This window comes from Pocillopora damicornis, chromosome 9 (assembly GCF_964200805.1).
Source record: "Pocillopora damicornis chromosome 9, jaPocDami1.2, whole genome shotgun sequence".
Taxonomy (NCBI): domain Eukaryota; kingdom Metazoa; phylum Cnidaria; class Anthozoa; order Scleractinia; family Pocilloporidae; genus Pocillopora; species Pocillopora damicornis.
In genome coordinates this window covers 11,499,289-11,523,554 of record NC_142678.1, presented here as the reverse complement: position 1 = coordinate 11,523,554, position 24,266 = coordinate 11,499,289, and the positions used below count along the sequence as shown (strand labels likewise).

At 37.2% G+C, this 24,266-nt stretch overlaps 2 protein-coding genes across 2 annotated transcripts; both read left to right on the top strand.

Moving 5' to 3' along the window:
• The first annotated feature begins 10,057 nt into the window (after positions 1–10,057).
• On the top strand, positions 10,058–12,032 carry LOC149040098 (uncharacterized). Its single transcript, XM_089181738.1, has one exon. The coding sequence runs from the start codon at positions 10,287–10,289 to the stop codon at positions 11,229–11,231; it is 945 nt and encodes a 314-aa protein (XP_089037864.1). The 5' UTR covers positions 10,058–10,286; the 3' UTR covers positions 11,232–12,032.
• Positions 12,033–16,071: 4,039 nt separating this feature from the next.
• LOC149040097 (adrenocorticotropic hormone receptor-like) lies at positions 16,072–16,944 on the top strand. The gene has a single exon (XM_089181517.1). The coding sequence runs from the start codon at positions 16,072–16,074 to the stop codon at positions 16,942–16,944; it is 873 nt and encodes a 290-aa protein (XP_089037643.1).
• Positions 16,945–24,266: the final 7,322 nt, after the last annotated feature.

The following is a 24,266-nucleotide window of genomic DNA, read 5'->3' as shown; positions in this document are numbered from 1 at the left end:
TAGGCTCAGTGAATATTGTCGAATAATCTATAATCCACTTGTTAATCCAATGATCTACTGCTGCAGACTAAAAGAAATTAACTGGTATAAGATGAGAGGTCGCACATTCAGCCATCCAGTGATGGAAGACAATATGGCAGAAGGACTAAGAAGTTTGAAAACTATTTACGCACACTTTTCTTCGCATTATACTATCACCAGATAAACGAAACTCCATTGTTAATGATTTATATGAAGATTGTTTGATTTGAAGTTAGTTTGATTACCGCATGCAAAATCTGATTCTCAAAAATATTACTAAAGATGATGGGAAAATCTTTGCTGGAAATGTTGTTGTTAGTGATTAGCCTCATTTTCTTTTTTTTCTTTTTTTTGTTTCTTATTTTATTATTATTTTTTTTTGCAGAGCTACCTTAAATATTACCAATCCTTCGCACTATTTTAGTATGCAAAGATTGCAACTGATTTCCTCTTGTATAAAACCAATTATGTGAAGGCTTCTAATGCAACGTGCGTTTATTGACGAATTGAAGATTATTGAAAGGAGCTTAAGAGTAAATGTCAGTAAAAATCAAGGAAAATTAAAAAAATGTGGCCACGGTCAAAAAATCGATTTCGCTCATACTTTGTCAGTTTGAAGGCCTAGGTAAGTAACTGAAGGTTATAAGGTTAGTTTTTTGAAATATTCCATATAACGGCAGTAAACCACGAAAAACGGTCACCCTACCAGAAGCTCGGATTTCACCTGGCGGAAACTCGAAATTTTACACTTTTCAGCTTCTTGCTACACAGACGTTTACATAGCTGTGAATCTTTCTTGAGTATAATTGAATACATTGATTCTTCCTTAGTCAAACCATGGGAATTATTTTTATCTCTGCTTATTTGTGAGCGAACTGAGACCCGATTAAGAAGACACACTTTTCTCATTTACGCGAAGGTGTAAAATAATCCAAACTCAGCGACGAAAAAAGCTGACCGGTAGTTCTTCAAATCCTCTGATATTATAACCAAAGACAGTTCAGTCATTGGTTTTTAGGTCTACGGTTTTAAATCTTTAGGATCTAGTAGCACTTTTGCATGAACGCCGATCAAAATTCGATAAAATTCCAATTGAGCGCCTTTGAAATCTACAACTCTACATAGCAAAGCACTATTGAATAAATTAAATCCTCGGCCAAAGTTTGTACATAAAACATAAAGGTTTTGCTTTCTTAGCGGTTCGAAGCGTTTTAAAAATATATATTAATGTTAAATATTGTCTATACAGGTAAAACAAACTATGAAACACCAAAATTACCACGAGCTGAAATTAAATCTCACAGGCTCGCTCCCTAATCTGCGTCACGCACGAGCGACTTAGCTACAATTAGTACAGTAACAAACAGATATTTACATCCGTTTATTTTAAATAAGTCGTATTTTTAAAATATCTTACGCAAAGATGTGCCAGGTTTCCCAGTTAACTTGCTGAAAAAAAAAGAAAACCTTAATAGTAATTCTAGCTCAATTAGAATTGATTTTATTTAGTATGAGAAGTTTTGTGCCGTCGAAAACCAATCGGAAGTAACTGTTTCCACGAAAAGCAAATATTGCATCGTTCTCTAAATAAACAAATCTACTTAACCATATAACCAGAGTATGTTGTTGGCGAAGTTAATAGACATAAATATATAACAACGACGTCTTGCTCGTTCTTGAATATTGTCGGTGGGATTTGCGGCGCAGACGAACGCACTTGCCAAGTAACTTCCAATGGATAATTTCTACCCTTACTCAGCTTTCGTCACACTGCTCACGCTGTGTAACAAGGATATAAAACATCGCACGAAGTCCTAAAAAACTCTCCGGACTTGAACCAGAATTGATTTTAGCAAGATTGCGTGTTTTTAAAAGCCAACGAGTTTATTGGAGATGACTACCCGTACCGTCTCATCGTGTCACTTAGGCATAACCTGACACGATGTCGATAGTTTCGACTCCTGATGGCCGAGAGCACTCGGATTTCTTTTTTTCCGAGTAGGCCTGTGTCACTTACTGAATAATACATCATTCTCATTTATTCACCAGGCTTAAAAATATTCCATCACATTTATTCCATTGCGCGTATGCCACACATGACATTCCAATCCTAGCAGTATGCAGGATGTTTGTCCCATGAAGCACTCGGATTTTTTTTCCGATTATGCCTGTGTCACCTAGTAAGTAATACATCATGTTCAAAAGTATTAATTTTGCACCATACAGGAAGTTGTTTCGGGTCACTCAGCAAGAGCTGTGAAAAGTAGCCGCACTGGAATAGGAATATGTTTTTTCCAATCCATGAAGATATTTGACCTTTCAAAATAGCTCGTCCCTATGGGCTCAGGTAAATAACAACTAAAAAATGTACTACCAAGCAGGAAGTGTCTCCAATGAGTTTTGTATCCTCTTCATTCTGTTGTCCAATGCGACTATTAAAAACACTATGAGTTTTACGACTTGCATGTTTTATTGATTGCGCTTGTCAAACAACACTACAGTCTGTCATTGATAGAGAAAAGAAAGTTTAATTTTGACAATATTGGATGAAAAATACTAAGAATTTTCCAAAGAGGGCACCGAAGAATAAATAACGTGCACTGTCATTTTTACGACATTTAAAAAGGAGGGAAGGGGGTGGGGGAAAGGATTTAACAACCATACTACTCTCTCTCCCCAACCACCCACAAAGTGCACAGTTTGCACATTATACTAGTGGAAACGTCACATCAACATTTATATGTTTACGTTTAATAGCACAATTACGGTCGTTGCACCACTCCAATATGGCCATTTCCCCACAAAACTATATTTAAGTAGATCTTTGATCAATCTTGTACGTCAAGCTTTGTTAATTTGAATTTTTCTTGGCTTCTTGCGGAGACAATTTCAAACTTTTTGGCCCTAAAACTTTGAATGGATATACACTTTTAATTAGCTTACATTACGTGACTGGTTGGCTGGTTTAATTCGGTGGCAGCCTTGAGGTGGTCGCCATACCATTAGTGTATCTACCTCTTCACTGAACACACTCTTAAAAAAAGATAACGATCAAATGAAACGATTTTTTCGAAAGAAAATAAATGATGTTATCTTGTATACAATTATGCGCAAGGCATAATTAGTTAACAGAAAACAGTTTATTAACCTGCTTATGAGGTACAGTTCATTCGGATCTGCTTTCCTTCCACTCGCTCGCTCGCCAATTTCAAATTGTTGTTTCAAAAATTCATTTTGTTTTTGCGTAAAACGTGTCTTCTTTGTGATTGTCTTAAGTGCCCATCCCATTGTAAGGGGCGAAAAACATTCCCGTCAAAACTCCGAAATTACCGAAAGGTGCGTATTTTTTAAACACAAAAGTCTGAAGTTTTGTCGACCCACAGAATGAAATAACAATCGAAAGTTGACTGCGCGATAAGAGGTGAGAAGAAGGGGGGGGGGGGGGAGTAGCATTGTGATTAGACTATCCTTTTTTTTGTTTATTGTTTATATCTTTCTCAAGTGGCTTTTTGCGAAACGAAATTGAAATGTTTTAAACAAAGTAAATTAACCCCTACTAACCGAATTCCAGGTGCGTACTGTAAGTTACAGACAGGTGCCTTCCTCAGCTCCCTGCAGTGACCAGAAACAACTTCTGGGATGGTGCAAAGATTACCCGTCCTTCGCCAACCTAAACCTAACTTGGCACGATGAACCGGACAGATAGTCATATCCGATAAATTCGCCGGCTTTTGAAAACATCCACATCTCGCCAAAATTAATTCTACCTCCGTTTCAATTCCGGAAAATTTCAACGACTTTTTGTGATTTTTGATATCCCTGTTACACCGCGTGAGAGGCGTGACGGAAGTTGAAGAACTTGTGCGTTCGTCTGCGCCGCAAATCCTACCAACAATATTCAAGAACGAGCAAGACATCGCTGTTCTATGAAGTTCCCCGACAATAAACTCCGGTTTTAGATGCAATGTTTTACAGATAAAGATAATTCGATTTATTTATCTAAAGAACGATGCAATTTTCGTGAGAACAGGTACTTCTGATTGGCTATCGACGGCATAAAGCTTCTCATTCTTGATAAAATCAATTCTTATCATTTCAGTTTGAATTGCTATTATGATATTTTCTTTTATTTTTACTTCAGCAAGTTAACTGGGGAACCTGGCACATCGTTGAGTAAGATATTTTAAAATAAGACTTATTGTAAATGTAACAGATGTAAATATCTGTTTGTTACTGTACTAATTGTGGCGAAGTCGCTCGTGCGTGACACAGATTAGGGAGCGAGCCTGTGAGATTTAATTTCAGCTCGTGGTAGTTTTGGTGTTTCATAGTTTGTTTTACCTGTGTAGACAATATTTAACATCAATATATACTTTTAAAAGGTTCAAACCGCTAAGAAAGGAAAACCCTCATGTTTTATGTACAAACTTTGGCCGAGGAGTTAATTTATTCAATAGTGCGTTGTTATGTAGAGTTGTAGATTTCAAAGGCGCTCAATTGGAATTTTATCGAATTTTGATCGGCGTTCATGCAAAAGTGCTACTAGATCCTAAAGATTTAAAACCGTAGACCTAAAAACCAATGACTGAACTGTCTTTGGTTATAATATCAGAGGATTTGAAGAACTACCGGTCAGCTTTTTTCGTCGCTAAGTTTGGATTATTTTACACCTTCGCGTAAATGAGAAAAGCGTGTCTTCTTAATCGGGTCTCAGTTCGCTCACAAATAAGCAGAGATAAAAATAATTCCCATGGTTTGACTAAGGAAGAATCAATGTATTCAATTATACTCAAGAAAGATTCACAGCTATGTAAACGTCTGTGTAGCGAGAAGCTGAAAAGTGTAAAATTTCGAGTTTCCGCCAGGTGAAATCCGAGCTTCCGGTAGGGTGACCGTTTTTCGTGGTTTTCTGCCGTTATATGGAATATTTCAAAAAACTAACCTCATATCCTTCAGTTACTTACCTAGGCCTTCAAACTGACAAAGTATGAGCGAAATCGATTTTTTGACTGTGGCCACGATTTCTTTGATTTTTACTGACAATCACTCTTAAGGTTATCAGGGATAAGAGTTTTTTTTTCCAGTGTGCACACGTGAATGTGTTCAGTTATCGTAAAAGAAAGTATGTGATAACTTTTGGGGCGGACACATTATCAATTCCGAATGGGATTCTGGCTGGCAAAATCATTGTTTATGGCAACGAGTTATTGAATTGAATCTAGTATGAAAAAATAGAAGATTCATGAATGATATTCTTATACTCTCGTAAGCTTCCTCTCTGATCGATTGGCCTTTTCGTCAGTGATCAGAATGACGAAAAAAACAGTTGTCACTTGGTTAATCACTGGATTTAGTTTCAAAATAATTTAAATCATAGATTATCGAATTGTGAGCTCAATACCTACCAGGCTAAAAATAGTGTAAGACATTTGAAAGGAATCAGGCGATAGATGAAATTCGAACTCACAATAGAGAACCTCTGAGTTCATATAGAAGAGTCTGTTCTTCTTAGCCTTTTGAATATCGCCTTTGAGGTAGAATAAAGTTCAAATAGGTACAATAAATTGAACGATTTCTCTCAAACATTCATGCAGTTCATCACAGTTGGGATAATTTCAGCTCACTGTTCTAACCTACATTTAGCTAAATGCCATACTCCTTGAGAGCCCGCTCATTCCAACTCCTTTATTTGCTTTGGTTTTTTTTTGTCTCACTTAACCTCGTTCTTAGTCTAGCAACACTTACATTTTGTGATTTCAGGCAAAATTGGCGACTGTATTTAACAATTACTGTAATAAATGTGAGACAAAAACTAAAATGGAAGCATTTACACTCAAATGTGGTGTTGCATCAGGTTGCTCAAAAAAAGGACAAATATTCAAAGAATCGATTTATGGGATTGAGTTATCCTCTTTAGGCTTTAAATTCACCTTAACCGATCAAGTTAACAAACGTATTAATTCAAGAAATGGTAATTACTACTATTCAAGCTGGAGAAAATCCAGAGTGGAGCCACATACACTTTAGAGTGGAGCGGGTTACTCAAAGTACTAAAAAAAAAAATCTTAAGTCCAAACATACTGATCCATACGTTTTAATTGATCTCCGTAAGGAATCCAACTCAGCAAATCACGTTTCTGTGCTCTTTTTTTACAAACTCTAAAGATGGCAAGCAACGAAGGTGACAGAGTAAATGTCCCACATGAGGTTAGTTACATTGTCACTATTATCATTGACAGCGACACTTACCCATTCACAGTTCTGCTTAACTTGCTAATGATAATGGCTGTGAAAACAGGACCACAGCTACATCTTGGTGGCCTGTTTAGTAGTGACTGACACATTAACTGGTCTTCTTGACCAGTCATCATACATCCTGTGGAGGATATTCCAATTGTTAGGTCTCAGTACCAGTGAAACAGCTGAAAATTTGCATTTCAATTTCATGTCTCTACCTTGGACGCTTCATGCCTTCATCCAATGTGGGTTACCTTTGAGAGATTTATCGCCATCAAATGTACGTCGCACAAACAGACAGTGTCACATAGGAAAATAACGATTGCTCTGATTGCAGTTTGGATCATTACCTTCGTGTGTAGAATGTTTACGGCCTTAGAGATGTATCTAATTTTTTATTCTGAAGGAATACTTGTGAATCCTTTTCGTTGCGTTTGCATATGTGACTTTACATCATGAAACGGGTCGACATCAAAGGAGGATAAAAGCACAAAAACTGCCCCAAGAGGAGGTGGAAAGATTTACCAAAGAAGACGAGGCGATTATGCCTTCTTCAAGTTTGTTTGTGTTTCATCATTTTAGCGACAGGCCTTTGTAGCTTTTGCCCCATAAACGGACCAATGTGGTAAATCTGTGCCATGCTACCCACACACAACCCAGAATTCCTCCAATGACACTGACGAGGGGCTAACGCTCGAAACGTCAGCTTTTGAACTCTACGGTGGCCAACTTAGTTGATAATACTAACTTAGCATGCTAAACTCGTTTGTAAATCCATTGATCTACTGCTGGAGGCAAAAAGAAACGAGAAAGCACGTTCCTACACCTTGTACAAGAAGAACCCAGGGTTGTGCATCCTGTCATCCAGCAAAGAAGGAGACTAATTTATGGGAGAAAGACTGAAAAAAGGTCCTTGTCGTTAGTTTATGTGACAATGTATTTTTGTTAGGAGAGTTAATTCGTTTATTGCGCGCAAAATCTGATTCTTAAAAAGACTATTTGAACTCACAGAAAATCTTTGCAAGAAGGGTATATCTTTAGTAATAAGCCTCACTAAAAAGGCGATTTCTTTTTAGCAAAAAGGGCTACACTGAATGATTCTCAGTTCGAAGAAAGTAATGATTGCTATTGAGTTTTTCTTTATGTTTGTTTCAGATACGTAGAAATTTTTCGTCCCTGTCTAATGAACTACAAAGGAATTAGGCACAATTGAATTGAAATCTCTCTATGATTTCATCAAACATATAAAGCATTGACAATCCTTAAGGACTTGTATTGACATCGTCATATTCCCGTTAATATTAAACGTTGTTCAATTACGTTCTTCGGGGCTGAAACTAAACTCGGATAAGGCTTATCCGAGTTCAAATTGTCTTAGGAAGTATATCTCCTTTAGTCAATGCACGACCTGCTCCTCATTCTCGATACAAACTTTTTCATCAATTGTGTACTCCAAAAGTAAATCATTGGGTTAACAAGCGCGTTTAAAATTTCCCTTTTTTCCACATTTGTTCCCTGATTGAGAAAATATCATGTTTTAAGCGCCCTGTTTTCTTCCTTCATCTTTCCACTTCTTTTTGGTCGGTTCCTGTGCTTTTATCTTCCTTTGTTTGTCGCCGAACAAGAACAACTGGTTGTAGATGCTAAAAGTGTCCTCTACCTAATTAAATGGGAACTTTTCGGCTCCGTTCAAATCTTGCGCACGCTTTGTGTTTAGTAGTAAATCGCTGAGAAAAAGTAACGCTGTGATGTAAAAAGGCCACAATAATTCTGGCCATGCATGCTTTAAATGGCATCTTCTGCGAAGGGGCAGGTGATAACAAAGTTATCTCGACATGAAGAGTTTCCAGATCTTATACGATCATGATTGACACTATATTTCTTTTCTATATATCATAATGTGTTTAAAGAGACAGATAAGAACTTCCTGATGTGTTTTCAATCTTTGAAATAATGATAAAAAAACCGACAACAAAAACCTCTGATAGGCTCACTAAGGTAGTTTCTCTATTTTATGATGCAAAAATTTAACAACCGTCCTCAAGCGCGCTCAACATGTATTCTTATTTTTGTTTTTTTCAATCTCTTGTCCTGTTTTACGAGATGTGTTGTGGAAGAAACAGGCGTTTGGCTCATGAACGTCATACAAAGTGTAAAGCTATGGCATCGAATATAAGATGGGTGTCAATTAAATTGATATATTTAATGAAAAAACTTCGTGAACAAACTTAAAGAAGAGAGCTTAAACTCGCAAATAATTTTGACAATGAAAAACAGATATGCAAATAACTGACTTTAAATTAAGCCCAGAAAACCAAAGTGAGATGTCAAATAAACCAATAGCTAATATTTTTCTTCTAATATAGTTTTTAATTAGAACAAGAAGCCATGTAACCATAACTATCGATATGGTCGTGTAAGGCGAATCAATTTCCTAAAGAGCAAGGTATGTGAAGAAACGAGTGGGCTATTACAAGTTACAGAGACCACTTAAATGGGCTGAAACCATTTTTAACCCAGTGATTAATGAAAAGTCTAAGGTGATTTTAATTATTTTGGATTAAGAATGATATCTGGGCCGAGCTTGAAGGAGACTCATTTGATAAGGCGGCGAAGAAAGTTGCCACGTAAGCTTCTTTTGTGGTGTTGTCCTGTAAATATGAACTAAGAAGTTATTCATATGAGGCGCTTAAACTACTCACTATTCAAAGCTTAGCTTTTCGCTGCCTTTTCCCTTTTCGTGCAAGAATAATAATCTGTTGAAAACATTAATTTTAGATATAGATCAGAAAGAAAACAGCAATAAAAGGCAAGAGTTCATCCCAAAGACTTATTTGACTTACAATAATCTACCAACTCGACATGGTGAATTTCTCTTTGGCTAGTTTTAGAACCGCTTTCAGACTAATAAACAGATATCTGATGCCCCATTTTATATTTATAGATGTATCCGCTAATTTGCCGATAATTTTCTGAAACAGAATCAAGATTTTTGAATAATCAAAAATACAAAAATCAGAATCAGGAGGCGAGTCTCATAAATTGTTGAATACCTCATTACTAGTGCTGTTAGCTTCATGAAGAGTTTCATCTGTGATAGGGAAAGTACATCGTAAAGCATTTGCCCTATTGAACAAATCTTTCGAGATAATTTCCCCCTTCAATATTGCCACGATAACATTATTAAAATATTGCTGATAGCACTTTCGAAAATGTATGATTGTTTATCAGATATGCATACCTTTAATTATAATACGGCAGATATGGCAGATCCGTGCGTCGGGTTTTGTGACGAATTGATCATGAACTACATTCGATTTTGGTTGGGTTGATATGTCATGAAACTCTCTTATTACTATTAGTTTTATAGCCATTCCCAACAGATGTTGGAGTTTCAAACGACATGAATGTAACACTTTGCATAGGGATGCAAAGTGTTACATTCATGTAGCTGAAAGTTTCAAAATGGCCGTCACAACAGACGGCGTATACCATTTACTGGTTTTGTAAGATTAGAAGTTTACACGCTTAGTTTACACTTGGAACGAAGTGACTATTCTTTGGAACGAAGTGACTACTTGGTGGAACGAAGTGACCAAAGGATGGAACGAAGTGGTTTGGAACGAAGTGGTCATGGAACGAAGTGACCGGATACCGATGCAAAGCAAAGTACTTAGTGCGACAACGACCAAATTTTCAATAATTTGAAATTAGCAGACTGGAATTCAGACTTCGGAACTGACCTTCAGAATGCATTTTGTATTTCAACTATGGAGAAAATGAAATTGGTCCATAAACTTAGATAAAAATAATTGGGCAGTGAAATTAAATAAAAATAAGTCGTTAAATCTTTAAAACACGATAAACAAACGGCTGTGGTCATACACAATTGAAACAAGAAACTTAGAACTGAATTGATCATACAATTAGAAATTGAAATACGTGAGAAAATATCAAGTTAAACCACATGCACACTAAAATGGAGCTAGTGGATCAAAGCCTCCGGAAAAAATTTAAAATGCAGCGAAATGATACAAACTGTGCGGTCGATATCAATAACGTATCCAACTCAACACAACAAACTTTTTCGAGTTTCATTTGCGAACGTTATAACGATGACCAGCATAGAAAGCGACACAGTAGTTTCCCCACCAGAGGTTAATTACATTATCAGTATTAGCATTAACAGCATCGTCTGTCCTTTTACAGTTCTGCTCAACGTTCTGGTAATTTTAGTCATCAAAAAAAGACCACGACTTCCAACTAACAGCAACATCTTGATGGCCTGTTTAGCAGTTACTGACGCATTGACTGGTCTCTTTGGCCAACCGTTATATGTCTTGTGGAGGATATTCCTATTATTTGGCTTCAGTAACAGTGAAATACTTGAAAATGTTTGTGTCTGTGTTATGACTACACTTTCGTCTGCTTCATACCTTCGTCTGATGTTGGTTACTTTCGAGAGGCTCGTAGCGATCAAATATGCGATGCACTATTCAAACGTTGTAACTAATAACAACCTGAAGATAGCGGTGTTAGCAATTTGGATCATTAGTTTCGTATGTGGTACTTTATGTGTGTTAAAAATGTACCTAGCTTTGAATTATATCGGAAGCCTCATCTCTATTTCATGTATCGTGCTCGTTGGCTTCGCATATGTGACTTTGTATCATGAAACCCGCCGCCATCGAAGGAAGATAAAAACACAGCAACTGCCCCAAGAAGAAGTGGAAAGATCTACTAAAGAAAACAAAGCGCTGAAGACAACAGTGTTTGTAGTTAGTGCTGTTATTGTGATCCTTCTTCCAGCTGGTTTCTGTCTCATCGGTTCAGCTACAGACCTTTTTGATACTTGCCCAATCGATGAATCAATCTGGCAAACTTGCAGCGTGTTAAACTCGTTTGTTAATCCACTGATCTACTGCTGGAGACAAAACGAAATGAGGAAGCTCGTTTTTAGAATAGTGAAATAGGCCAATATGGCAGAAAAAAAAACAGAAAAAAAAACTTGTTTATGTAAACGTTTCTGTCGCATTTTAAAATCACTCAATAAACAAACTCCATAGTTATTGCTCTATATTATAATCGTATTAGTCACTGGTAACACGACGCCTCTATAGGCTAAGATGTGATTTTCAAACTCAGTTCTGAAGTCTTAAGTTCAAGTTAGCTTAAAGTTACCAGGGAAGTCATGTTATTTTCTTCGCATTCCTAAGAAGTACTTTTAACCATTGCCTCAATACCGGGGAACCCCCATGTCAGCCGTACTGATAAATATCGTGCATTACCGCGAAACCATTGGCAATACATCAGTTAATGTTATTGTTATCAATATTAGGGGAAAGTGATGTCAAGAGACTAGTTCAATTGTTCAAAGATTTAACGATCCTCGTTTCAATTTACTAATTACGCTTTATATGAACCTGATCGCAGCCCTTGTACAAGATAGCAGCCCTTCAAAAAGACATTAAGTTCGCTTCTGAGATCTGTATTCTGGTTATTTTTCCAAAAAAAAGCAAATTAGAGATTGAAATGAGAGGAAACATATGTTAAAATGAGTAATTGAGTCTCTGCAGGATATAGACATCTCTCATGCATAGAGAATTGCCAACTTCTGCACACATACAGTGAGGATCAGGCAATCTCCTCAGGCCAGAAAATTCCAATCAATGGTAACTAGTGAATTTTAATATGATTCAAGCAAACGAAACAGCAGAATAAAAAAGGAAAAGTTTTCATGCAGTGCAAACCCAGAACTGCAGAGAGTGAACTAAATAAATTCCACTCCTAGAGTGGATATTAGCTTCTTTTTAAGTATGTTTTAAAAATCGGATTGTATATGCAGTAAATCAAACTTTCCTGAACAAAAGTGCGTTGTCCAAAAGATATACAACTGTAGTTAATGAGAAATTTCTTTGACTGAGTGCTGGGACATGCGTCAGCAGAGTGTATGTGAATAATCATCGAGGCTTTCCGTTTCTCCGCCTTCACTAGATGGCTGGATGCACGACCTGGGTTCTTATGCTGAGTATAAGCCTCCTCGTTTCTTTTTGTCTCCATGATTAAATCAGTCGATCAAAAAGCGGTTTAACATCGCAAATGCTTGCGTCAATACTTCGTTGATGGGACAAATATTAGAAAGGCCAGTGATTAAAACGACCAGAAAGAAGCCAAGTGTGAGAAGACAGAAAAAACAAATCCAACTATAAACACAGTTGTCTTAATCGACTTTTCCTCCTTGGTAAATCTTCCCACTTCGTCTTGGGGATTTTGTTGTACTGGTATCTTCCTTTGGTGTCGACGGGTTTCATGATACAAAATGAAGACAAAGAAAACGACACATGAAATAGCGACAAGGTCTGCCATCTAAAGAAGTAGTACTAGATGCACTTTCAACACGCTGTTAACCTCGAACAAGAGTGCAATGATCCAAACTAAAAAAAGTGCTATCTTCATGTTATTGTTAGTTACTCGTTAGAGTGGTGTATCGTACATTTGATCGTTATAAGACTCTCGAAATCAAACGAATATCAAATAAAGGAATGAGGCCATTACCAATACTGCAATAAAAGTACAATGGACATTTTTAACTGTGACACTGCTTCTGAGATCAAATGATTGGAATAGTCTCCACAGTATGTGCGATGAGAGGTAACAAGGGGTTGCTGTTGGTTCAGGGTCGTGGTCTTCTCTTTACGGCCATTATCATCAGCACGTTGGATTGAACTGTAATGGGAGAGGTGACAGTGTAGATTATTATGGTACTAATGACATAACTAACTTGAAAAGTTTTCTCTGCTGTGTCGCCTTCTGTACTTGTCATGTTTGAAGCGTTTATTAAACTCGCTCAAGAGAAGTTTGCCGTGTCGAGCTGGAAGCCTAATACAGGTCAATGAGATCTTACTGGTTTTTATCTAATATTTATTACTGATTTTGACTTTGATCAATCGCTAAAAGAAAAGTTCTTATATTCAAAAACGAAGGGAAGAAAAGAAAAAAAAAAGTGAAATGTTCCGGTGATCTGATTCGCCAGGGGTCGCGTCATATCTCGCTATAATCACCTCGCACAAGGTGATGCTAGTAGGAGGACTAAATTTCATTTCGCCTCAGGCTCAATGAATATTGTCGAATAATCTATAATCCACTTGTTAATCCAATGATCTACTACTGCAGACTAAACGAAATGAATTAGTATAAGATGACAGGTCGCACATTCAGCCATCCAGTGATGAAAGACAATATGGCAGAAAGACTAAGAAGTTTGATAACTATTTACGCACACTTTTTTTCGCATTATACTATCACCAGATAAACGAAACTCCTTTGCTAGTGACTTATATGACAATTGCATTTTTCACTTAAAGAGTTGATTCGATTACCGCATGCAAAATCTGATTCTCAAAAGTACTACTTAAGGTGATGGAAAAATCTCTACTAGAAATGTTATTCATTTACTAATTAGCCTCATGTTTTTGTTTTTGCTTTTTATTTATTTTCTGTTTTGCAGAGCTACCTTAAATGTTGCCAGCCCTTTGCACTATTTTAGTTTGCAAAGATTGCAACTGAGTTCTTCTTGTATTAAAACCAATTTTGTGAAGGCTTCTAATACAATGTGCGTTTATTGACAAAACGAAGGTTATTTAAAGGAGCTTAAGGTTATCAGGGTAAGAGGGTTTTTCCAGTGCGCAGACGCGAACATATTCATATTCATATTCAAAAAAAAGTATGCTATAACTTTTGGGACGGACACATTATAGCTTCAGAATGGGAATCTGGGTGGCGAAATCATTGCTTGATGGCAGTGAGTTTTGAATTGAACTTAGTATGGGAAAAATAGAAGATTCGCAAAAGATATCCTTATACTCTCGTAAGCTTCCTCTCTAATCGATTGGCCCTTTTTTCAGTGATGATAACGACGAAAAAAACAGTTTTAACAGTTCATCACTGAATGTAGTTTTAAAATAATTTGAATCATAGATTATCGAATTCGGAGCTCAATACCTACTTGGCTAAAACTAGTGTAAGACATTTGAAAGGAATCAGGTGATAGATGAAGTTCACAGTTCTGCTTAACGTGCTTAACGAGCTGGTGATAATGGCCGTGTAAACAAGACCTCGACTCCGAACCAACAGCAACATCTTGTTGGCCTGTTTAGGGGTGACTGATGCATTGACTGGTCTTCTTGGCCGACCATCATATATCCTGTGGAGGATATTCCAATTATTAGTTCATAATACCAGTGAAACAGCTGAAAATTTCATTTCAATTTCATATCTGTACTTTGGACAGCTTCATGCTTTCACCTAAAATTGGTTACTTTTGAGAAGTTTATTGCGATCGAATTTGCGTCGCGCCACCTAAACATTGTTACTGATAAAAAAAATGACGATAGCATTGATAGAAATTTGGATCATTTCCTCCATATGTAGAATTCTTGAAAGACGTAACTAATATTTTGTTCTATAGCTAGCCTTGTCGCCATTTCGTTTACCGTTTTCGTTGCCTTCGCATATGTGATTTCATATCATGAAGCACGTCGACATCAAAGGAGTATAAAAGCACAACAATTGCCCCCAAGAGAAGGTGGAGAGATTTACCAAGAAAACGAGGTGATTAGGACAACTGTGTTTGTAATTGGTGCTATTTTTTTCTGCCTTCTTCCAGTTTGCTCGTGTCTCATCATTTTAGCTACAGTTTTTCCTGAAGCTTTAGGCCATGTTATGGTGATACGTGCCAATGATTATGCAAGCGATTACTTCACTTTATCGGCTTTAAACCTTAGAAGCACGTTGCCTGTAAACTCACTCTTTCTTATGTTTCCGTTGAATGACAAATATTGCAAAATAAAAAATGAGATATTGACAATATTTATTTCTGTCCTCATAGCTGTTAAGACCATTGAAGGGAGATGTCACTTTTAAAGACGAGCCTTTTTTGACCAGCCAATCAGCTTCTACTTATGATGTCAAACCATTAGCCATTAGCTATTGTTTATTGGATGCAGTTTTTTTAATTACAGCCTAGTATGAGAGACCTAATTGAAAAAAAATTAGCAATCGAATTGAATTGAGTCTTCCTAAAGATTTGTGTGATTTATCATAGTTGCCGATTTTCTCCACACTTTTCCATTCCAAACGCAACCCTTTTCATTTACTTTTCTTATTTAATATATCTTTCTTCTAATCTAACCACACATATATTTAATTTATTTAGGAGTTTCAAGCAATTCTTCTCCATCGTCCCCCACTCCAACTCTTTTTAGTTATTTTGATGAAAATCTGCCCAAAGTTATATCTTGTGATTTTCAACCAAATAAACAACTTCATCAATTAAACAATTGATATATCCGCGTGAAAAGTCAAGCGGGAGCACATGAATAAGTATGGAAGTAACGGTCAATAAAATTGAACTGTTTACGCTTCGCCGCCAATATTTCAGATATAAATATAATATTTTCGCCACTGCAATTAAATGTCGCGAGAACAAGAGGCATTCTCCCAATGAAAATATACTAATATTCAAAGAGTCGCTCCATGAGGTTGACTTGATCCTCATCGGGCTTTGAACTCACCGTGGCAAACAAAATTTCGTAACCTCTTTAACAGTATAATTAGGAATTGCTGTAATTGATATGCGAGAAAAAGACAAGTGGAAACACATGCACACTAGAGTAGAGTGTGTCTATAAAAGCTTCTGAAAAACAGCACAGATCGAACGCATTGATCAGAAAGTTCGTATGGTCTTCATTAGGCAACCAACTCAACCTATGTATAGCAGATTTTTTCTGGGCTTAGTTTAAAAACGCTAAAAAGATGACTAGTGCAGCAAGTGTCCCACTAGAGGTTAGTTACGTTATCACTATAATCATCAATAGCATTTCTTGTCCCTTCACAGTTTTGCTGAATGTGCTGATCGTTAAGGCCGTGATGACGAGTCCTCGACTCCGAATCAACTGTAATTTCTTGCTGGCCTGTTTGGCGGTGAGTGACGCATTGACCGGTCTCTTTGGCCAACCTTCGTATGTTCTATGGAGGATATTACTTATATTCGGTTTCAGTAGCAGTGAAACAGCTAAACACTTCCATGCTAATGTTATGCATATTTTAGCAACTGCTTCGTGCCTTCATCTGATGTTGATTACTTTCGAGAGGCTCATAGCGATCAAATTTACAATGCAATACTCAAACGTCATGACAAATAACAACCTGAAGATAGCGGTGTCAGCAATCTGGATCTTTGGTTTCATAAATGGTATTTTTACAGCGTTAAAAATAAACCTAGCGCTTTATTATATCGGAAGCCTCATCACAATTTCATGTGTCGTGTTTGTTGCCTTCGCATATGTGATTTTGTATCATGAAACCCGCCGCCATCGAAGGAAGATAAAAACACAGCAACTGCCCCAAGGGGAAGTGGAAAGATCTACCAAAGAGAACAAGGCCCTCAAGACAACAGTGTTTGTAGTTGGTGCTGTTATTGTGAGCCTTCTTCCAGCTGGTTTCTGTTTCATCGGTTTAGCTAAAGATCTTTTTGATACCTGCCCCATCAATGAACCACTCTGGCAAACCTGTGTGATGTTGAACTCACTTGTTAATCCACTGATCTACTGCTTTAGACAAAAAGAAATGAGAAAGGTTGTATTTAGAAAAAGAACACAGGTCATATATCCAGCCATGCAGTGTTGAAGGGTAATGGGTAAAAAGATTTCAGAAAGTGCTAATGATAATAATAACTAGAATTGTTTATGTACACTTTGCTAACCTTTACTTGCATTTTTCATTCACCTATGGACGAAATTCCTTTGTCAGTGCTTTATATGACGATTGCTTTTTTCAACTGGATATCTGAATCGATTATCGCCTGCAAAGGCTGATTCTCAAAGGACTGCTTAATGTTTGTGACCATGGTTTGTGTTTTCTGGTGATGAGATTAAGTTCTTAACCCTTTGGAAAAGTAGCAGATTTGATATCAGAATAAACCCTTTATAGACAAAAATTATCGTTTTCCCGATTGATCGCTCTCCTAACACCAATCCTTATTCTGTTAAGATGCTGGAATACTCCGTTCAAAGTTCGTTGACTAGTTGTGAAAATGATCGATAATCTAGATGGCTCAAAGGTGGCGATACCTTCACTCAACCGTTGGTTACATGCCATTTCCATGCTAGTGACTGCCAATTAACTTAGTGGATTTATCTTCTGCTACAAAACTTTATAAATTTAACAAAAAAATCCTATATCTGTGTCCTAATAAGGAAAAACGTTTTGAAACGAGAGAAACGGGCGGTATGTTTACTATCGGTTGACCTTTACAGTAGCCTTAGGACTGGAGCTAGCACTTTTGGCATGGGTCACGTTGGACGAAATAGAACCCCTTCGCTGAATATTGTTTGGAGTCGCGCCCTGCAAATATACAGGTTTTTTAGTGTTTTAGCCGCCATAATTCGAGAAAGCTCCGACAAACAACTTGTATTAAGAATCGTGAAGGCTTTGCTATTCATTCATCAACCTGACCGAGTGGCGCCAAAGGCGAGTGACGCGTCAGCAGCTGATTGGCTATATCAACACACGTGGAAAAAATACGATATTTTTTCACGTGTGTTGTTACGGCTTTTCCTAGGGCCAGGAATCCCTGTATAACACTGCAGTTTATGTGATAATTACTTTTAACTGGAGCTCATTCGAAGTGAGTGAGCCCGCTCCAACTTAAGTATCCACGGTGAACAATCAGAGCAAAGCCGAGGAAGTAAAAAAGAGTTAGCTGGAATAAAAGGCGCTCAGTTTACCGTTGGATAAAGTTTCAAAATAGCCACCCACTTGACATGTTGATTTTCGGGTTTAATGCTTACTTGAATGAAACTAAAGATCAAATCATTGGGGAGGGAAAATTTGGTGAATAAAATTCAAACCCATAACGGAAACTGGAAGGTTATTCTATACAATCTAAAGCTTTTTAACGTTGATTGGCCGCCGTAAAGAGTTTAAAAGCTGACGATTCGAGCGTTAGCCCTTCGTCAGAGCGACTGGAGAAATTGTGGGTTGTGTTTATATGCAAAAAATGGAACTACGCAATGGGTGGGAATATGATGATGAGAAAACAAGAATAAATTAGTTAAATGAAAAGCGCTCGTTGATACCGTGGAGATTAAGTGTGCCGATGTCAAAGATAATTTTTTTCCTAGGATTTTGCGGCTCTCCGAACTGCCTAGATGTAGAGAAAGGCCGCAAACTGCAATAAGCTGCTTAGAATGATTAGGGAGATTAGTGTAGAGCGGCCGAAAAAGGCGGCGCAGTCGTTCTTTGGCGGGCCGACCTCTACCGAAAAGAAGCTTTGCGGCAGCTTTCTGACACCTATTATTATGCAAAAGTCGACAGAGATCCCACTTCTATCAATCAAAACATTGTCAAAAACACGATTAACGATCTTCTAGCTAAATAAGAATTGCCCGCCATAGCAAAAAATCTCACCATCACCACTCCTAGAACTTCGTGTATATACTATTCACCTAAAATCCACAAGCCTATCAACCCAGGTCGACCTATTGACCTATCTATTTAGACAAAATTATGCCGGTACCTATCGTCAAAACGTTACCATCATACATAAAGAACAGCAAACAGGCACTTGAAATTTTTCACGACTTAAATTTCCTTAGCCAAAACAAACTTCTTTTCACTATGGATACTATATCTCTCTATACTGTCATTCCCAATGGCGAAGGTCTCCAAGCCCTCAACCCTTTTATCGATCAACGAACTGTTAAGGAACCTAGCTCTGAAACACTACTCTATCTAGTCAAACTAGTACTATCACTCAATTGTAACTCATTCGGTGGCAACTACTACAAACAAAACTGTTGGCGTAGCCATAGGTAATGAAATGGGACCCAGTTACGCCAATCTTTTCGTAGGTTTTATCGAACACTCATTTTTCAGTCAACCCAATGGCCCCAAAGCTGAACTCTACTGTCGCTAAATTGACAATTGCGTCTCTCCTAGAAAGGAGCACACTCAATTTATAACCCCTGTCAATTCCTTTCAAACGGCTCAGAAATATACCTCGGAAATTTCTTTCGTCGCCATGTTCAAATCAATAGCATAGCACCTTTTTCTGAATATAAACAAACAACACACAATTCCTCCATTCGCTCTGACGAAGGGCTAACGCTCGAACGCCAGCTTTTTTAAACCTTTACGGTAGCCAATCTACGTTATCAACTTGGTTGATAATGCTAAATTACCCTGTTATACACTCCCACCGACGTAGCACCACAGTTTCTTCAGAAACTTACCCCCTATATTCTTTTAAAGGAAGATCTTAGATTCGTTATTTTGCCGGAAAATAGACATCTGCTATAAATTGCCAGATAGCGTGACTTTATAACATTCAAATTCCCAGGAAAACGTAGATTTTCCCTTATAACTAGTAAGAAAGTAAGCAAGTAAGTAAAGTAAAAGCTTTATTAATGTGTCAATGCATTTAGTTTTCACAACTAATTGGGGACACAAAAAAATAAATAAATAAATAAATAAAAAATAGATAAGATAAAATAGAATTATTCCCAAACAGGAAATTACGAAGGATGTTTATATAATTCATATGAATAACATGTATAAATTGCGCAATAAACAGTAGGTATATATAAAAGGTGGTCTCTAAGAGTTGCACAGGTTACAATAGCTATTGTTGTGTTTAAGAGTGACGATAGGTCTTTTTTCCTAATGTTCTTTTTTAAGGATTCAATATTCAAGGAGCCTTTAAATTTATTATCCAGTTTTGACCATATATGTTATCTCAGAGAAACTAATTATAATGATCAGATAAATTTAATATTAGGGCCCCATGCTGTGCTAGCTATAGTTCCTTCACTATATAGACACTGATATTTCTTATAGCTTATGTGTATATCTGTGCGATAGCATTCCATGAACTACTTTATTTACATAGTACATTTTGGAGGAAAGCTGGAAGAAGGGCAATATAGAACGCCGCGCATGGTCAGAGTAAAGTAATGGAAATTGAACAAACAAGGATTTCATGGCAATTTAGACTCCCTCATACACAGAAATAAGGAATCAAGAAAGGGAAATGTATATTTGTTTCACTGTTATAGGTATCATATTGATATCGTTTCTTTTTATGTTTTTTGAAATTCTGATTGGTACCACCTGCAATTACACATGGGGATCCTGCCAATCCCACCTACAAACTTTAACGTAATTCTTACAATCCCCGGTGGGACCTTGCCTTTCCTACACGGGATGCTCTCTGGGGTGTTCTTTGCTTAAACACAACACTCTCCACAGTCCCAGGTGAGATCACGGCTGGGGATACTAAACATGCTCTACAAAATTCCAGTTAGCATCCCACGTGGTACTCTTCTGAAAGTTGTGAATTTATCCTCGTGAGGACTCTTCCTCTAATGAGTCCTAGGTGAGCTGCACTTTACTCTGTGTGTTTCCTTGTGAAAAACATTCAACGAGATTACAACATTCTGAACATAGAATTCTCCTATAGAATAAGCCACATGCCATTAACTCTGATCGGTGACAAAACTGTTGACACAGTGACCTTTTTAACCCCCTGTCACTTCAATTGGATCTCTTTTGCCCTTGTTAAGTAAACCTATTCGCCCTCTTCTCTCCCAAAACAAAGTTATGTGTGATTCCATGAACTTTTAGCTACATGCAAACAACATTGAATGAGGGAGGGGAGGGGGGTTTTGTCAATGGAGTGTGGTAAAGACAGGAGTGTTATTCTACATATATAGATAGGGCTCTTTCAACTGATTTTGACGCTGATCGTAGCTTGTACTCCAAAATAGCCTATCAGTCTTTTAGAAAATTTCTTAACGGAAAGGTAAATTTTGAAACGATCACAAAGCACATGTTGGAGTACAGTTATAGACAAGGTAAAACTTGATTTTTCACTGGCTAAAATGCACTTAGGCACGTACGATCGAAATTTGATCAGTGATCCGAAAGATCCTAATTTCATTTTGAAGTTCAACAGCGAGAAGGTTTCAGAGAATTACACGCTGTACTCACCAAATACATACATTTATGTAATTATACATCTTGTTGCACGTTATTTGTTTATCCATATATTATTATTTATTTATTATTGTTATTAAATACTTCCAAGTTTGAAGCCACTGCTTTGCAAACAATAACGTTTACTCATTCAATAATCTGTTTCAAGTTTCAACCATAACAAAAGTAAAGAGTAATTTCAAATAACTTTGGTTCTGGTAAATATTCTTAAAAATGAATCGCCGGAAACTTTTTTCATCGACGATCATAATAAGAATGCATATCATTAAATACAACAAATATTATAAAAGGAAACTCCAGCGAAAAATATATTTACAAGAGCAAAAAAGTTGAGGATCTCAGTTTCCGCATTACATATTCACATTGATTAAGGATTGTATTTCTGTAGCCATACATACATTTTCGGCCCTCCTCAGTTAGAGTTTTTTCATCAAGTTTGGACCTGATTTATTCTTTTTTCGCATTTTTTTTACTTTGGATGTTATGACTGGGAACTTTCATTACTGACACTAAAAGGATTATAGGTAGAATGTTCAAGAATTTACTTGTCTTCAAACCTGAAACTGATATCCTATGCTTTCTATGACGCTTTCGACATCGCTAATCCTGCATTATGCAGACGCTTCCACCAAAAGTCGAAATGAAGGCTATTAGAACCTATTTCGTGTTTTTTGAAAGATTTTCAACTGTTCGATTTGAGTAATGGAGTCTGGGTACTCATTCAGAAGGTTTGCTCGAACTTCGACTGAAGTAAAGGTAGCGAAAAGAACATTTGAGAGAAGAAAATAGCAGCGAGAAAGTTGGAGGGGGAAACTTTCATTTTCTCGCTCGACGGACCATCGAATCATGACTTCCCCGCTCTCAGATTTATCTTTCATAGTATGAGAGCAGTTCAAATCTCGCGCGCGCTACGCAGTCACTGACTGAGACTTAATTCTTTGTGTGCATAATAAGTAATGGTAATAGGACTGAGTGGAGTCCAATTCGATCTGTAATCATACGAGTGATAACAAAATCGGACGACCGCGCAGCGGAAGTTCGATTTGTTTATCACGAGTATGATAAAAAACTGTCCGATAAAAAAAAGTACGCATAAAGAGGTTGAAGATACACCAAAAATTTTTTTCCGATTACTCGCCAACTTTTTCGCGTCGCTTCGGCCAAAGTCCCTCAGCGCAACAAAGAACAAAGGACTATTGTTTAATACTTAATGTGAAAAGTTGAGCTTGAACAATAGACCATTTCTCGATACGCGGCCTAAATGTGCTCTCCCTTTCCCCACCTCTTTTTCATATTAGAACCTTGCACGACACAATGCATATGTCTATTTATAATTTAAAAACCTATGATACGTTAAGAAACAAAATACCTTACGGCTAGTCGTTTAAAAGAAAAAGAAAAATCAGTGCCGTTTTTTTTTTTTTTTTTTTCACGAGAAGATGAACGCCTATATTTATGTAGAGTGTGTACAAATGACGCCGGTACAAACTGTCATGTTTCAATGCTCAATGAAACACGACGCGTAAAGATAAAGATAAAAACTCAACAGATGCCTCAAGAACAAGTGAAACAAATAGTCAGCGATGGCAAGGCACTTAAGACAACAATGTTCTTAGTTAGTGCCATTATATTTTGCCTGTTTCCAGGTTCTGTATATGGTCTCCTACGCTTTATTGCGGGTACTATACAATACGATACAATACAATACAATACTTTATTTACCCACGCTACATCTGGGAGTGACCCGACTTTTTCTTCGACCATGGGTCATGGAATGAAATGGCCGATGTCCTGCCTTATCAGATGCATGGTTACACCTAACATGAAGAGTCAATTTAAATAACTGTTTGGCCTGGATAAAGATTCTTAATGATGAATTTGCGCAAACTTTTGTCATTGTCGATCATATTAAGAATGTAATTTCGGAACATCAGATTTATTTCGGAGAAATTCTTTCTTAAATATAACAGATCTTCTTGTAGGAAATAGAGGAGAAAAATTTTTTGCGAGAGCAGAAAAGCAGATGATCTCAGTTCGTGCATTACACACTCATTTTGGTTATGGATTGCATTTTTGTAATTAAACATTTTTAAAGTGGCTATGTTTCAGCTCTCTTCGCAGTTTTATCGTTAAGTGTAGAGCCTAATTTGTCCCCTAGTGCACATTTTATGCTATGAATGTTATGACTTTAAGTTTGATTCAAAGAAAAGTGTTGGGAACGGGATGCTCAAGGATTTACTTGTCTGCCGACTTGAAACTGGTTTGCTCTGTGAGATGCTTTCAATATCACTGATCCTGGCAATATGCCGACGTTTTCACTAAAAGTCAAATTGAATGCAATTAGGCACTTTTTGGTGTTTTGATGATAACTTTTTGAAATATTCTAGCCGAGTAAGGTAGACTGAGTACTCACTCGGAAGTTATGCTCGAACTACCGAATGTTTCCGGCCTTAATGATTTGTACATTTTCATTGCTCTTCTTCATATGGTAGAGTTGCGTGACACAATGTCCAGTAAAACAATTAGAAAATATTGAAAAATTGAAAAACGAAAATGCTTATTACGTTCTTAGTGGTGCCAAAGTCGCGGAGCTAACGACCAATCACAATCACGAATTTTGTTATGCTTTTGATCAGGAAGGGTTCGGGGTCATATTCGGGGGAGGGTACATATAAAGAGCGTTGTGATAACCTCAGGCAGGTAAGTTTTTCTCTGTGAGCTTTTGTTTCGGTTCAGTGCCCTTGAAAACATCTGTAGTCTGTTAAATACTTTGTGAACTTCTTGACATAACCTCCTACGGGTGCTGATAATCTTCAAAAGTAAAAAGGCACTGTTAGCACTCCGACTGCTTCGAAAATTTTTCACAAAAATTCTGAATACCTTTGATGCCCAAAACTTTTCATGAAAACGAACTAACGTGCGTCACATCTGTCATTTACACTATGCACGCAGTT